At 39.6% G+C, this 17,486-nt stretch overlaps 1 protein-coding gene across 5 annotated transcripts in view; it reads right to left on the reverse strand.

Annotated features, from left to right (window-relative positions):
- PCDH1 (protocadherin 1) overlaps positions 1-17,486 on the reverse strand; it is a 130,990-nt gene that overhangs the window by 18,353 nt on the left and 95,151 nt on the right. For all 5 annotated transcript variants that reach the window (XM_078392472.1, XM_020799219.3, XM_020799218.3 and 2 more), the window contains exon 4: positions 341-560. In XM_078392472.1, coding sequence (XP_078248598.1) covers positions 341-560 — 220 coding nt within the window. The remainder of the gene's footprint in view (positions 1-340; positions 561-17,486) is intronic.

Below are 17,486 nucleotides of genomic sequence, written 5' to 3' on the forward strand. Positions count from 1 at the left end.
AGATGGAGAATGATCGGCTGCAAACTCAAACCCTAAATCTCTTTCTCTGTTTGCTTTGTCCTTTTCTTTATTCTCATTTGCTGTTTATCCATTTTTCAGAGGTAGCTCTCCCCCAAACAAGTCCAACACAGTCACTGCTAAAGTATTTTTTGCAGAATGGCAAATGCTCAGCCCTTGATTCTTATTTCCTGCTGTGAAACAGCAGTATTTCTATCTCCCTGCCCATTGTTTGAGACTCCTTGGAATACTAGGAATTAAATCAGAGGCTCTTTTGTGTGTCCTACAACTCTTGACAGGGGTCTTTTTACTGAAAGGCTTGCTGAAGAGTTGGGCTCCTTACCATTCTCAGGATGCTCCATTTCCCCAATGCTGCCATCGGGTGTGGTGCGCTCATAGTGATCCTCAGGCAGAGCCAGGGGTCCAATGCGGGGCCCTGATGAAGATTTGCTGCTTGGTGTTTCAGACTCCTCAAGGCCACTGTCATAGTAACTGTGCTGTGAGGGATCTTGCAGATCTTGAGCTTGATTGGCTGCAGAGAATGTCACTCGGCGATGAGGTAACTGTGGAAAAAAAAAACAGAACAAACTATAGATCACAAAAAACAAATCCCATTTGTATACGGTAGCTACCTTGAATGATGAAGGAAGAATACTTGATCCACTAAACATGCATGGTTCTGCATTACCTGGTTAGAGTTATTAATAAGCTGGTAGCATAATCATCAAAGCAGTCAACCTGACTGTGGTGAGGCATTTCTGTATTAAACAGAAGTCAGATATTCATGATCCCTGCCCCCAAGATCCCAGACCATGTAATAGGAAAATGCACTATCCTTACTCCTGAAAGTCAAGGAACACATAGAAAGTAGATTTCCTCCAAGATTTCCTGTAGCTGGAGTTAAAAAGAAGTAGTAGTAGTAGTAGTAGGTTTCTGTCCTGGATGTGGATTGTTGCATGCTTTTCTGCCCATAATGGCTTGAGGCTGTGATCTCAGATACATTTTCTTCTCTCTCCGCCATCTAGACAGTGAGAATCAGGTGGGTCTCATAAAAGGCAGAGAAACAGAAATTGTATTTTGCATTGCTTTTTAAAATAAATCTAGTGAGGCTTGTGTATTTCTTGTCCCTTTCTCCATTTCACACTGTGTAGAGTAGCAAATCTGTCTTTGTTACTGCCTGTATGCTCAACAGGAAACTACGATTAGTCCCAGCTCTCTAAAGGATGTAGTTACATAATGCAATTTTTTTCCCAGACACCTGTTTATTAAGTATACACCACACGTAAACAAAAGACAAACAAGCAAGAAGTAAGGAGGCACCGAGTTACATCTAGTTACATCTGGATATGTTATTTGAAGCAAATCACAACATAATCACTGGGATTTACTGTCAGGAAGCTTTCCTGAGGCACCGTGTGGTAGGCACTGCTCTACTTTTAGACACCCATCAGCGAGGATTTTGAAGGACAGACTTCCACAGATGTTCCACCAGGGATGTCATCAGCAAAGAGGAATCTCTGCCCAGCAAATGATGGTTGCAGGGGTCGTTGTAGCAAAGGATTCCTCTTTCTGCCAACACAAAGAGAAGGAAAAAAAGTCCCACTCCTCACAGCCACCTGACATGCAAAGGCCTGAAGGAAGGATAGAGTTTTCACTTCATATCAGGCTGGAACACACTCAAAACTGGGAAGAGATGTCCTTACCAGTTTTTGACACCTCGCAGGACAATGCTAGGTGAATACATGATCATTTTCCTCCTCTAAAGAAAAAAAGCAGACCTTTACCTTGCATTTTGGCAGGAGGCAATCTGTTTAATGAGGATCTCAGTATGTGCGAGGGCAGCCTTGTTTATACTAGAGAATGGGTGCAGGGGCAGAAGGGAAGGCAGCCATAAATAGCAGCTGGCTTCAAAAGCCACCTGTCACTAGGCACCCACACAGAAGAAAAGTCTGTATAAGTATTCAGTAAACATCAGCAATAATACCAATCATCCTATCATTGTAAACAGGCAAGTCTTTCCTTCTCATTCAATTTTTCCTAATGACAAATCTTAGGTTATTATTATCATCATCTTTTTCTGATGGAATATTTCATCTGGAATACATTGTCACCTCCAGCAAAGACTGTCCCACTTAATACATGACTGAATCTTGTCCATTGAGGACTGAGAGCTGTTCTGTTATAACATAGTAAATGGATTGAAAACAAAGAATACCTGGAGAACAGACTTTACCAAATGAAAGTGATCCACTTTCCTGGCTTGCATGCCCTACCTAAGAGCCACAAAAGTTGTTTCATGCCTGACCTAGGGCCAAAAAGATCATTCATAGAGGGAGATTCAGGGGAAACCTTGAATGTTGATGACACCCATATCAGCAGTCGAGATGGTCTACAGGATACCCTCTTGTGTTCACTGCCATTCACAAAGAGATACCAAGCAGGAGAAAATCCCACAACCTGCCTCCTTTTTTCATCAGTTAACCACTTCTTATTTAAACAACCTCTGGTGTGCAAGATTTGAATAGAGGTGTTAATGACAGGATTTGGCTTTTAAAAGGAAGAAATAGCTAATTAGTCATTTTTGCTACACCCCTTCCTACTTCAGTTATGCCTCCTTGGGAAAATGTCCCCCCAATCTTTAAAAAAAAAAAAAGCCCTCACCAGCATATAACATGCCAGAAGACTTTTTCTTGTTTCTGCTGTGACAATACAACCTCCAGGAAATCATGAAAGGAATAGATATCCCAGGAGAGAATGTGAGCTAGCTAATTTTCCTTGCATTAATTGCAAGGCTCAATTTTAGTCCTTTCCCAGCAATTGCATGTACTGGGCTGGACTAAACTAGGGCACACAAAATAAAATAAAAGCCCTTGGTGGGGTCTCAGAGACATGTGGCTTGGGATGCCCTGGGGGGTAATTGGCCTTCTATAGTGAATACATTATGTGGTCAACAGAAAAAAAAAGGTGAACCAATTTGCCTCTGTAATTAGAGTGTCAAATGTCCATTTGAATGAGCCGTGAGTGCCCAGAACTACCTTCTCTGAGCCTTGGATTCTTACCTAGGGGAAGATTTTGAAAGACAGAATGATCTTGAGATTTGGTTAGGGAGGCTTTGTGGGGCTTTATTTTCATGCATGTAATCCATGGGCATATGTGTATAGGTAGCATCCAAACTGGGCTGAAATTATATTATTGTTGGTTCTTTTGTTGCTATTTGATAAAAAAAAATTCAAATCTTTGCACAGTTTATTTGTTCGCAGTGCCCATTTTGAAACTAATCCCGGAGAACCAAGAAAAGGATGTGCCATTTTGTGATTTAAAGTTTTGTGATTTAAAGGGAGATGCAAGAGTGTTTAGGAATGGCTGCTGAGAGCATGAAAAGCCCTTGGTGTTTATGCCTAGTCCATCACCCATCCTCAAGGATTCTATGGGCAGAGCTTGATTGACTCCAGCTGCTGTCTATGTACCTCTTCTTCCCTCAGGCTGTGCTAGTTGGCTTTGATGGCAAGCTGTCAGTACTACAATTAAAAACAACTAAAAATAGATTTAAACAAGAAAGAGGGTTTTGAAGCTTAAAAAGGGACTTATTGTACCCTCTAAAGGCCCCCCCAATGTTCATTTAAATTTTAATTCTAGGAATATGGGGAACACTCAAACATGGCAAAAAATTTCCCTCAGACACCCTAGATGGGTACTCGTGAGCAAAACAAAATTTAAAAATTCAGGATGGGAGAGTTTGGGGTAGTCCTGGGGCTGCAGATATGACAGACTGTGAAGGGTTCACTCCAGGTTCGAAATGTTGCTTCTAAAGAAAAAAAAAAGGATTTATTTCCATGCTATGTTTCTTATTTGTTACCTGTGTAAAACTTTCCCCTCTGTTTACTGATAAAGGATAAAAGGGTGCTCCCCATTTACTTTTAAGAATACATTTCCAACTTCCAAATAATAACTGAGGGGTTACCTACAGAGAGAGAAAGAAAGAGAAACAAAAGAAGGGATTGCCCGGAATCCTATAGGTTTTTGTGTACATTTTGTATAACTTGTTGCAGCTTATTATGACTAGCTGAAGAAGTACTGGAGTTCATCTCAGGACACATGACCGGGTATGGAATCAAGAGACACTCTGGTACAGTGGTGCCTCGACTTACGAACTTAATCCGTCCCAGAAGATGTTGGTAAGCTGAAAAGTTCGTAAGTCGAATCAGCATTTCCCATAGGAATGCATTGAAAACTGATTAATCTGTTCTGGCTGTTTTTTGTTTGTATGTAGAGGCGCTGTTTGTAAGTTGAAATTGCATTCGTTCCTATGGGAACTAAATGCAAAACCAGTTAATCTGTCCTCTACCACTAAGATGACTTAGGTTAAAAAAAGGGCAGGAAAGGAGGGATGGAGGGAACAAACACCTTTGAAACAAAACACCTTTAAAACCAAGCAGCTTTAAACCAAACCAAGCAACTTTTAAACCAATTTTTACATTTTAAAATTACAGTACCAGGCAGTAACAGGCAGTCCAAAGTCCATTTCCTGCTTTCCCCGTGGGTTTTTTTGTTCGTAAGTCGAAGCTCCATTTGCAATTTGAAGCAATATTTTGTGAACAGAGCTGTTCGTAAGTCGAGGCACCACTGTACCTCATCAGTTAGCTCTAGTAAGTTACAGAAGTCTTACACACAGACCAATGAGATTCTGGCCAGTGAATTATTATGGAACAAAGGGATACAGTTAGCTGATGTGGACAGAATAAGTTGAAAAGAAGAGAGTGAAAAACATAGCACAGATTACTGGCAAAACCTAATTGAACAAGTGATAAAATGAAGTTTCATGCTAAAAACAGACAACCAAATCCAACCTGACAGGTTCCTGATGGTCAACAAGTGACAGAACACGACCTAAAGAACCCGAAAAACCCACAACAACCATTTGTAGTCTTTACTCTGGAAAGGACTGCCAGACTCGGGAAGGAATTTTAAAACTACAAAAACTGCAAGTCTTGAATGTGCCAATAACAAATGTGTCACTAGGAGTCAATGGTGTCAACTCTATAAAGCCCACTGCTTATTCCAAAATTAATGAACAGAGCAAATGAACATTAATTCAATGAATTAAACAGTTTCACTACCCACCATTAATACCAATGAAGTAATGTCTTGATTTCTGTCAGCTATCATTAACAAATCAATTTTCAAAGCTAATATCCCAAGATCTGCCGAAGACAACCTTTGCCCAACACCATCTTCAGTTTCGAGTCCTTTGCTACATAAAATCAAACCAAACCCCGATGGCTTTCACATTTCTTCAAACAGCCAGAAAAATACATTTTGCAACCCTCCAAAGGGATCTTTCTCATCAATCCAAGCTGAAATTTGCTTCCTTAAAGGAAACATACATGCACATAATCCAATTGCACCCCTTTCTTTGTCTAACCCCTGAAATTCTCAAAAGAATAAATTGCACAAGTGTAACAATATGAGGAAAGGACAGGAAATAAAAAAGGTGTGTGGTATCTCAGACAAGGCAAAATGTTTCAGGATTCCAGTACCTAAGGAAAAAGTGAAAAGGCTGGCTTTATTAGTAAAACTTTGGTTTCTAGTCATGCGCGTCTTCCAATAGTACTGCAAGAAAAGCTCATACCTGTGGATAAGGCAGGAATCAACATTTCTGTGTAACAAAGGATAGACATTTTTATTTCTACCATCCTTCTGTTTTCCCCCATCAGTTTATAACTGGTGGACAATTTCTAAGATGGCAAATTTTAACCCAGAACAAGATCATCTACAAGGTGAGGCAAGGAAGGGAGTGATTATGAAGGGTGAGGAGCCTGATAGATGGAGTGCTCTAATTCTGCTCAGCTCTTCCAGGAGAAGTACCGGCACAGCCTATTTTTGTCTTTTTCTCTTCTATTCGGCATACTGTTTTTTAAAAATTCAAATTCCTTTCCATCAAAAGCAATAGTAAGGGAAGGAATTGGATGTACTCTGAGGTGTGCCCAAATTTCTTCATCTTGGGTAGCAGAGTTAAGGCTAGCTGAGACTGCTGGAGAGATTCGTGTCATTTCCTTCACCATCCACTTCCATGCATCCAATACACCCCCTTTGCCCTCTTCCAAGTCTGAAATTTTCAACCATGGAAGGAAGTCATTGTGGAAACTACCAAGGCTGGACTACCCCAATACATTCAGAACTTCTGAATATTATCAGAAGCTGAGAGGCTGCTGTCATCTATTCCGGCGCTCAATATAATATGACACTCTTCTCTCACAAGTCCTCTGCTTTGTATCAAGTGTTAAAAGTCCACCCACTACTCCAAGTATAAGACATGGTTATAAGACTAGCAATTCTATTACAGGATATAGAGAATTGCTATTTTGTGTATTTTCATTCTCAGAGCTTTCTATAAACAAGACAGTGGATACTAACACTAGCCTCGTGTTACTGAAAAAACAACCACCTCTCATATATGCTTTGATTTGGATTCCTGCATTGAGCAGGGGCTTGGACTTGATGGCTCTATGGACCCCTTCCAACTTCATTATTCTATGATAGTCTATGATTGTATGAAATCTATATTTGAACTGTAATACCACAGACATGTCTGTCTGCAAACCTCACATGATTGCAAGTTTTTCCTCTATACAAACACACAAACAAACAAACACTTGCCATGCTGGGGCAGGTGCAAAACATGAACAAATCAAAAAAGCCTTTGAAACACAAATGTCCTTTTTTCCTATATATTGAGTTCAAAAAAATAACCTCTCCCCATTGGTCTACTATAGCATTCAAACTGCAGGAGCTCAGTAAGTCTAAAAACTGCTAATTTGAAACACAGCATATCCTAGCACAGGGTCCCTGCTCTCCTTAGGTGGCATAATCTTTAACTGACAGGATGGTGATTTTTTTGCAGTACTGTGCAGACATTCCAGATTTTTTTTTTTTTTGTAAAATGGCTGATAATGATGTGTAGCATTAATTCCAGGTTGCTCCACATGAAAGATCTCTTGTGTTTTTACTGTTAGCCAAACACTTTGGGAGAAATGGAGTCTCAAGTGATGGATGCAGTGATGCCACACTGTTCATTCACATCCAGACCTTGTATGCAACAAGTCTCCATTGCCTCTTGTCAGCTGGACATCTTCCCACTCATCACTGTTGGCAAGGAGTCCAATAGCACTGGATGTACATCTTTCAGGCGTCTTACCCCTTTCTGATACTAGGAGGGTTAAAAGATGCATGACATCATCATGCTGTGTGGCTCTGTGGGCTAGAACCCTCAGAATTCTGCCCGGGGAATTCTTAGAGAATTCTGGGAGATGGGAGTCCAAAAAGCAAAGCGAAGCGAAGCAACAAATAGCAAATCCCTAATCATTAGGTGGTATCAAACATATGGTTTTCTCACAAGCATCTGGCTGGCCACAGATATAACACAACAGGTGAATACAACATTTCTCTGATCGGCAGTTATTTCAGCTGGATGGAAACAGGATCCTAGCTGCTAGGCCTTTAGTGTGATTTCTATTAGCCAAAATAATTAATCACAGAACCTCCATGTACACAGCCAGTAAAGTCTGGTCTCAATGGCCAAAATTCTGTTGGTGTTCATGACTTGTCACAGCTAATTGTAGCTAATTGATAATCTGCCAAGGTGTCTGGTCACATGCCATTGTGCAAGTGAGATTCAAGTTAGCCACAACTAATCATGGCAAGTTACACAAACCCTTCACAAACACCAATAGGAGTCTGGTCAATGTTGGCAAAGATACAGTGTGTTTATCTGGTTTTCTATTTACATTCTTGTTTTAAAAAAGTAAGTGAAAATAGAAAAACATAATCCACAAAATCTGTTGATCTACTAAAATTAATTAGTCACTAACTGGTTTCAGAGAACCTGGTTAGTCACAAACCATGGTTAATCAGTTAATCATTGTGGTTAAACCAACAGTTGAGATTTGTTCTAAAGAAAAGCACAATCCTTAAGCCCTCAAAAGCCATTTTAAAGGTATAGAGCACTGCTGGCACTGTCTAGTTCTGTTCACACATGATCTCCATACATTCTGAAGTCCTCTCAATATGCAGACTGTATGCATGACCCACATCACCCCAGCAACATTTTTTTTGCTGCATAGGTGAAATACAGATGCATAGGTCATTGTGCAGAAGGAATTTCAGAACATGTTGACACAGTGGCAGATCTCATGGACATGATCCTAATATATTCCATCAAACATATGTAGTATTTTTTTTATTGCAACAGCAATGGCTACAGCAGACTCTGTACTATAATGAGGGGACTGGTGTGGAAGAATGTTTCATTTCTATCAATGCTACAAAGAATTCTGCACTGGATTTGGAATCATTGGAATTATTAAGAAAATGCTGGATGCACACTAGACAAGGAGATATCTAAAAACTGGGTAGAGGTTTATCATGTTCGCAGGGAGAAGGCAAGCTAGCCTTCAGACATCTACAACAATAATTGGTTTAGTCAGGTTCGGCTGCTCATATATTTCAGTAGGATGGGCTCATGATGGCTGTTTTAAGAACCTTGTGGCACAGTGGTTAAATTGCAGTACTGTGCCCAAGACTGCTCACAACCTGAGTTCAATCTCAGGTAGCCAGCTCAAGGTCAACAATTTCCCATTCTTCTGGCATTCTCTTCTGAGAACCCAGGTTGCTTGGGGGGGGGGGTCTGCAATGTGTAGCCTGCATAATTATCTGCAAACCACCCAGAGAGTGCTTTAAGCACTATTGGCTACAAGCAGTACACTTTGCTTTCTTGCTTTGTTTCAGGGTAAGCCCTCCCAGCTCCCAGATTACAAAAGATTTCACTTTTTTTGACGATCTGGAATCCTCTGGGGTTTCAGATTTACTAGGAAGTGAAAACCCGAGGCTGAGGTATTTATTCATTGAGCGCTCTAGAAAGGAGTGAATTCATAATGACAGTCTGGAGTTTCTCCCAAACAGACAAATGCAGGATAAGAAGGGCTCCAGCCTGCTAAACAACAGGGTGGCATCTTACTCATGGAAGGTGCAGAAGGGATTCATCCTGTTTCTTGAAATGGAATCTGTTTCAGCTGTTGATCTTCTCAGGCGTTGGTGAGTTGGCAAAGGAACTTCTCTAGCCAGCAGATTTCATGTTCTTTTGATTACTGTTTAGCATTCAGTGGAACATTTTATGGAAGCAAGTCCTGTTTAATGACCAGTTCTTCATTCTACTATGTGTCGCACAAAGTTTGCAGTAAATAGCAGTCATAGCTCTCAATATATTAATTTAAAAAATAGCATGTATATATACACACATTCTCTCTTCATTACCTTCTACAGAACAAGGAGTTCTTGACTTTCACCTTTCTTGCATCACAAAATATATCTGTCTAAATGTTGTCTTCCAAACTGCAGAGCACCTTTGCGGCCCTGCGTGCTTATTCCATGTGTGTTCCTTCCCAGTTGCTAATCACCTGCTAGTATGAGATTCTCTTTCATCCTGTGTTTCCATGGATCTCATGATGGAGTGGCAGTGGCAGCACAAAACTAATATGAATAGAACTGTACAGTATTCGTTTATGTGTTAAAAGAATAAGTGTGCTCACTCTGCTTTCCTGCAGTACTACAGCGTATTTTACTGGTGTTTTAAAATCAAATTTCTGTTACAAGAAGAACTGAAATCTATAAACTGAATTATGCGAATTCATATGATTTTTTTAAAAAGTTAATTTATCAATTTAAATTTAATATTTTACAATTTTCTATCGATAAAAGTGAAAAAGAGCAGGAATCCATTCAGCAGAAGTGAACTACCTCAAATGACTGCTCTTCCAGCCCTTTGAGGAGGCAGGTTGATCAATCTCCCTGCTCAACTGTTCAGCAGCTCAAATATCTGCCAGCTACTGGAGTGCACCAAAGAATTTCAGAAGATCTGTGTGTATTATAGACTGCAGACTAAGCCTTTGACTATGTGGATCATGAGGAACGATGGGTTGTTCCAAAAGAAATGGGTGTGTCTCAGCACTTGATTGTTGTGATCTGTAACCTATATTGTGGACAAGAATACGGAGACACTGAATGGTTTCCTATAGGCAAAAGTGTCAGACATGGATGCATTTTATGTATCCCCTCATCTGTTCTATCTGTATGCAGAACATATATGGAAAGCCAGACTGGAATCAGATGAAGGAGGAGTGAAACTGGGTAAAAGAATTATCAATAATTTAAGATGTGCAGATGACGCCATCTTACTGGCAGAAAGCAGCAAAGATTTGAAACAATTTTTAGTGAAAGAAGAAACTGCCAAAGCAAGATTTTAGAGGAACAATAAGAAGAAAAAAATCATGATTATTTTTACTGAAGAAATTGAAATACTGAAAAATTTCGTATAGTTTGGTTCAATCATAGAATCAAATGGAGATTTGATGGAGAATCAAATGGAGATTGCAGCCAAGAAATCAGAAGAAGACCAAAACTCCAAAGGGCAGCAGAGAATGAATTAGAAAAGATAATCTGTCAGGCTGTTTCACTGTAGATCAAGATCAAAATCATCCACACTCCTTTATTCCTAATCACCATGTATGAGTGTGAAAACTGGATAGTAGAGAAAGCTGACAGGGGAAAATTTATTCTTTTGAAATATGGTGCTGAAGGAGAATTCTGCAGATTCCTTAAAATGCCAGAACGAGGAACAAGTGGGTCCTAGAACAAATCAAACTTATACTGCCTCTGGAGGCAAAAAGATGAAACTGAGGCTCCCCTACTTTGGGCACATCACGATTCTCTGGAAAAGACAATAATGCTGAGAAAGGTTTTAAGGAAAAGAAGAAGACCAAATACAAGATGGGTTGACTCCCTAAAAGAAGACACGGGCTTGAATTTACGAGCTCAGCAGAGCTGTTGAGTACAGGACATTTAGGAGATCTCCTATTCATATGGTTGTCACTTGATGGCATGTAACAACAACTAAGAACATGTTATCTTTTGGAGGAGTAACAACTGAAGGTAATCTGCAAAAATAACATAGTGTTCTTCCCTCCAAAAAAGAATGTAACACATGGAAACAAAGTTGCTCTGTTGATATAACAAAAATATTTTCTAGTTACTTTTCAAAGTTACTCTTGAAGAGTTTTTAAAAGGCACTTTAGAGTGTTTTGAGAGGCTTCCTTCCAATTTTTATGCTGTTTTGTTAGCAGTCCTAAAACCATTTTAAGTATCAAAAAGGAACAAACAACATGAAGACTAACGCAATAATCTGTATAAAAATATGTCTTGTTTGCTATCAGGTTGCTTCTGACTCCTGGTGGCCCTATGAATGAGTGACCTTCAGACTGTTATATCATTAACAGCCTGGCAGTCTCAAGGCTGAGGCTTCGTTTATGGAGTCAATCTATCAACACACACTAACAATGAATTAGTTTTTATATGTTATAATAAGAATAACAAGAGTTTCTTTCTTTCTTTCTTTCTTTCTTTCTTTCTTTCTTTCTTTCTTTCTTTCTTTCTTTCTTTAAAAAAGCTTTCTATCTTCCTGCAATAATCCATCAACCAGTGCCACTCATTGAAGATACCAATACAACATTTTTGATCAGAAGAGGCAGAGTGGAGATAAGATGGCCAAATCCTTATCATGTAACAACTCCTAACTCCTCCTCCCAGTCACCTATGGCTCCTCTGCCCAATATACTGAAAGCTCAAAACGTTCCCAGCCTTCCTATTGCAAGGAAGCAAATAATCACTTGTTGTAAAATGGCTCAGAAGTACCAATAAGGAAATAGCAGTGCAGCTGAGTGTTTGAGGCATGAGATATAGTGCCAGGAATATAAATAAGAGCTGCTGGCATCCTTGCACAGGACACATACAGAGAGGGAAGAGGAATTGTGATAGACTTCCTAACACCCCAGGCTTTTATATTCAGCAGTATTCCTCCACAAATTAAGAGACCATGGCCAACGGAAATCTGGTGCCTCTTGACACAGCTTTCAGTAAATCCAAGAAAGAGGCCTTCAGAGAGTCAAATGTACTCCTTTAAATCATCACCATCATCATATATAGATTAATTAATTAATGTAGTTTTGTCTGGACACATCTCAGGAGCCTTGATGAGGGATCTTCTCTTTGCTACCCAAAACAAAGTAACACAAACCAAGCAACATTGGCAACCCCTGTGAATCAGTATAAAGTGCTTCTCAAATGTCAGTCACAAGCATAACCATTAGAAGGTTGTTTTAAGTCATTCAACATGTTGCTTGCTAATTTTAGTGTCTTTTGGGGAAATGAAGGGGGTAATTTTAATCAGACATTTATCCAAACTGAAAAACAAATTGCCAGAACCAGACCAGCATCTGGAATAATCCATTACAGTAAACAGAATGAAGAGAAGACAAGAGGATACCATTTGTTATCATCTAGAGTTCACCACTAGAATAATTCAAATATACTATTCATGATCTACAGCCCATCCCTGACAATAGCAATTTTTTTTTCTCATTGGTCCTGGATAGCAGGCTGCCCTGTCCTTGATTATAAACAGCTGAACACAAAACAGCTGATCAGCAGTGACAACAGACCAGGCAACACAGATACAGAATTAGGAACCAGATTTTGTGGCAGATCCAAGTGCCAATTTTGTCCCTCAACTATTCTGGCCACACAGTGACAGGACTATAACACCAAGGATTCCTACACTTTCTGATCTTCAAGATCAGATGATGATGTATATCATCATTTGCCACCAATTCCCTAGTGCATTCGTTCCTCCTAGGACATGACCGTCTCTATGCAAAGGAATAAATAGACATAAATCTGACACCTGAAATAGTACTGTTCAAAAACCTGTACAGGAATACTTCAGTTTTGTAGGACACTTTGTTGTTGTGTTATATTGTTTATTCATTAACTAGCTAGTGACAGACAATTCCAAGGAAGTTCAAGGCAGCAATAAATGGCTCCCCATTTTATCTTAACATCTATCTTGTGAGACAGGTTAAACTGAGTGAAGGCAACTGATGCAAAGTCACCCAGAGAGTTTTATGGCTCAGTGGAGACATGAACCTGGATCTCTCTGGGCCAACACTGGCCTGATTCCAATTGTTGCTTCAGCTAGGATTAGTTGAATTAACTTTAATAACATCCATGTTGGATCACCGTTCAACAAACAATGTAATGGACTACTCTAGCTGAGACTAGCAATTGGATTTAGACCTTCCACCACTATGCCATAATTGCATGAAGAATGTAATGTACTTTTCTTACTCTGCCGGAAAATATTCTGCAACCAGTTTTTATTGGATGGCATTGGTTCTAGTATTAAAAGAGAGAAAATTTTATTTCCATCCACTTTCTTAGCATCATGGATAATTTTATACACTTCTGTCATGTCTTGCCACCACTTCCGTGAAGTGCCTTTCTTATATAGTAGGACCCTCATATCTGTGGTACCAGTATCCCTAGTTTCAGCTGTTCACAGTTGCCACTGTTGCAACCCAGCCCACAGTGTGCATACATGTACCACAGTGCGCATGTATACTTGCCTCCTCCTCTTGCCCTTCCTTCACCTCTAGCTCCCTTTAATGGACTCACTACTATCCATAGTTTTGCATATCCACAAGGGGGCTTTCAACCTATCCCCTGTCAATACGGGGGTCCTAATATACCAGTGGCACATTGGGTCAACATTTTCCAACTTAATCTTGAGATTCCTCTTCTGGTCATTCACTCACTGCTCAGATCTCATCAATAAAAACACAAAGTTGGGTCAACTCTCCAATTACACAATAATGTTATTGTCACTTACAGTACATTACATTTAGCATCTTGCCTATTCCTCCAGTTTGAATATTACACACATAGTTATAGGAATTTCTATCTGGGAAAATTTGAGAGTGAAATCTTGCCTGTGCTGCCTAAACTGGTATCTCAGCTTTTTTGTTGCTGACTTCCCATAGCATTTCAAGGCGAGTGCTTGCTGAACCAGCTTTGCAAGTAACTGAAGCTCTGATCGCCAGTAACTAAGAGAGTTTTCTTTGCTTCTCCAACCCTCTTAGAGATCAGCAAGCTATTAGAACCAAGCCTGGGTGCCAAGTGTGATAACCCTCTCTATGGTGTGAACCTTGAATGGAAGGAAATAATTGGTGGGACAAATTGCAAATAAACAAGTGAGGGTTGGTAGTTGCTTTATTTTTAAGTTTAATTCCCCTCAGAGTGTATAAAAATTGGTATTTTAAAGAATATATTGTTAAAACACATTCTTTTAGGAAATATCTGCAATGACAGTTACAGGTTAACATTTGTTACTGTTCAAAGATTTCCTTATTGAATATAGATTACAAATTCCAATTCTATATTTTGAGGCAATGTACAATATACTCCTTTTTCTTTTTAAATTGAAATAGGGTCCAAGAATTCCTGGACTGGGGAAACAATTTTACATGATTTCATAGACTTGTGTAAATATTATTTAGGTTGATATTTCTATCTCACCAAATGTAGTACTTCGTCTAGAAGGTACAATCAGAAACTTTTGCTGTTTTGTGACTCTAGGGATAAGTACCAGTTAACATCAGTATATGAACATGAGATATAATGGATTGAGTAACTGACTTTGCTTCTGGATCTCTCACTCCTCCTCCTGACATGACACTTCTAGTTTCATTTGTGTGTGCATGTATTTTAGTTTTGGTTTCTTGGTGATCTATGTGGCCTGAAGAAGGTCTCAAGAGGCAGAAAAGTGGCCTCTGGACTAGCAGGTTAAGAGAGCTTACACCGGAAGAAGGTACTCAAAAGATTGCTGTTCAAGATGTTGTTACTTAAGTGGTGATGCCACTCTCTTGCTTTCCATTGTAGCAAATGTTTTGTTCCATATTCTAGAAATCCCCATCTATAGGCGTAAGTTTCATCCACAGGAATGAAATGCAAAATCCTTTACATGTACAGATACAGTGGTGCCTTGACTTACGAACACCCTGACATATGAATATTTTGAGTTACGAAGAGTTCCGGATGCGAAATATTGCTTTGAGTTACGAACTGTGCCTTGACTTACGAACAAAAAAAAAAAACACTTGCCTTTTTTTTTACCTAAGTTCATCTTAGGTCAGGAAAAAATACAAAAATCTCCCCTAGTGGTAGAGTACGGATTAACCAGCTTTGCATTATTTCCTATGGAAACTAATGCTTTGACTTAAGAACCGTGCCTTGACATAAGGACAAAAAAACAGCTGGAACAGATGAGTTCAGTGCATTCCTATGGGAAATGCTGCTTTGACTTACGAATGTTTTAACTTACAGCCACCATTCCAGTACGGATTAAGTTCTTAAGTCAAGGCTATCCACATTTTCTTCAAAACATGGTGCTCAATGTTACTAGCTGAAGCAGAGGAAAACGAAGGGAGAAATAGAACTGTTCTCAACAAAGGCAATGATGTGGAGTTTTCTTCTTCATCCAGCTCCCCTCCCCTGATTTTGATGTTGCTTTATGTATGCTTCTGAGAAGAAACAAAGGAGGATCAGACTAATGTACTCTAGAAAATATTCTCTCTGCCCATTATCTCAGAAAAGGGGATAAATCTCAGGGATTTCAGACAGCAGCCACAAATACAGGGACCAGCAACTGTCCAAAAAGGGCAGCTATCTTCTTCTCTGCCATATGCTGCCTACTAAACCTGGTCTGAGTGGTTAGTGACAACCATACCAAAGGGAAAGCTTCACCAAAGTTCTCCCTTCATTCAGAACCTTTTAAAAAACAACTCATTTTTAAAAACAAGGTTTTAAAAAACAAGCTACTCATTCATGTCTTAGAAAAACCCAACCCACTTCCTCAAATAGCACTTAAAGGGAAATTTGTACCCCTCCAACAGAGGCTTTTGATAGTACAGTTTACTATTTTCAAGCCAACACTTGAGGAAGACAGCTGAAGGCTCCCAAAAGGGGATGCATATTTTGCCCACCATTGGTGAATAAAAACACCTTACCTGCATCTCTCTTCTTTTCGAATTAATCTAAAAGGACAAACAAGGTGTTAAACTTATTAGACATTGTTCTCTTGGTTTAGGGAACCCTTGCTATTAATAAGCAGATCCTATATGAATAACCTGCAGGAAAAAAAAACCTTGGATTCTGAAGGATTGTGATATTCATACGGCTGTAGATACAATCTCTGCCACTGTGACCACCAGAGGAAGATCCAGAGTGTGGCTCCTTACTGGATCATAAAATCCCAGCTAGCACAGATGAGCTTCCCTACCCTTCTTGTTTGTGTACCCCCTTCTTGTTATTAAGAAATTACAGTAGGGGCAGAGGAGAATGCTAAATGTTGCTTTTGAAAAAGGTCCGCTCCAACATTCAGAGTAGCCAAGGGTCAACAGCGCAGAAGGCATCTAAATAAAAACCTCTTCCACTACTCTGAATCTGTAGGCATAGTAATAGTTGTACTGAGTTGTCAAGCTTTGTGCCCTTTGGTCCTTTATTTGTCTATGTTTATTCAGCTCAACCAGGCCTCTCCCATTAAGTCACCATACTTATACTTTTGCAGGAGTCTCTGATTACAAGCCAGTTCTCCACAGTATCCACGTGTCTTTTGTACTATCTTGTATCAGATCCAGAGGTTCTTTGATTATTCTGATTATCCAAAGACTGTTACTGTGAATGATTTCTCTTTGCCCTACCTAAATATATTGTCTCCCTTTTTTAAATCAGTGATAAAAATTAAAACATTTCTATGTTAGTCCCCTACCTGAAAGGCAGGTTATGTGAGTCTTGGAGTTCCACCAAGTTCAGCTGATTGACTCTCAAGTCACAGTATATAAGATTGCAAGCTTTTGTTCTTCCTCAAAACAAGTTTTTTTTGGACTTTTTGCTTCCATATGATCATCTTTTCCGAAATCTGGCTAGGATTCTTAGAGGGGAAAAATTGACGCAAGGCCCCTACGTGTTGGTTCCTAATAATAAATTTAGTACCAAAACAAAATTGTTTGTCTTTTTAAATAACCAAACCAGCATGAACAGGTTTGAAAAAAAATACATATTTGCTCTTTCATATTTTTGGATTGCAACTCCAGAATTCTCCAGGAATTCCCCAGGTAGAATTCTGGGAATGGCAGCCTATAAAGACAAGTCTACAGAGCCGCATTCTGGCTTTTTTACCTCCATTGTTGCCTTTTCATGTGACAGTGGGGGTGGCTGACTGACCAGTCCCTCCTGGGTGTGAAAGACATTATGAGTCATAGTCTTACAGCCCATTTGGCCCTATGGAGGGTGTTTCCCAAAGAACTATGCTTTCCAGAAAGACCCATGACTCTCTGGTAGCACTGCAGCAGTTTCCTTGTTCCTTGAAAGCAGAAACGGGCTGGTGATGGCAGTGATGAACCTAAGTAGCAGGAAAGACTTATGTTTCTCAGTGCACTTTCCTGAATTCTTCCTAGAGTATTCCTAGGTAATTCTGAGGGTTGCAGTCATATACAAAATACAAAAGAGCACACCCATAAAAATTATTCTAATAGTACAGAAATAAC

This window comes from Pogona vitticeps, chromosome 4 (genome assembly GCF_051106095.1).
Source record: "Pogona vitticeps strain Pit_001003342236 chromosome 4, PviZW2.1, whole genome shotgun sequence".
Lineage (NCBI taxonomy): Eukaryota > Metazoa > Chordata > Lepidosauria > Squamata > Agamidae > Pogona > Pogona vitticeps.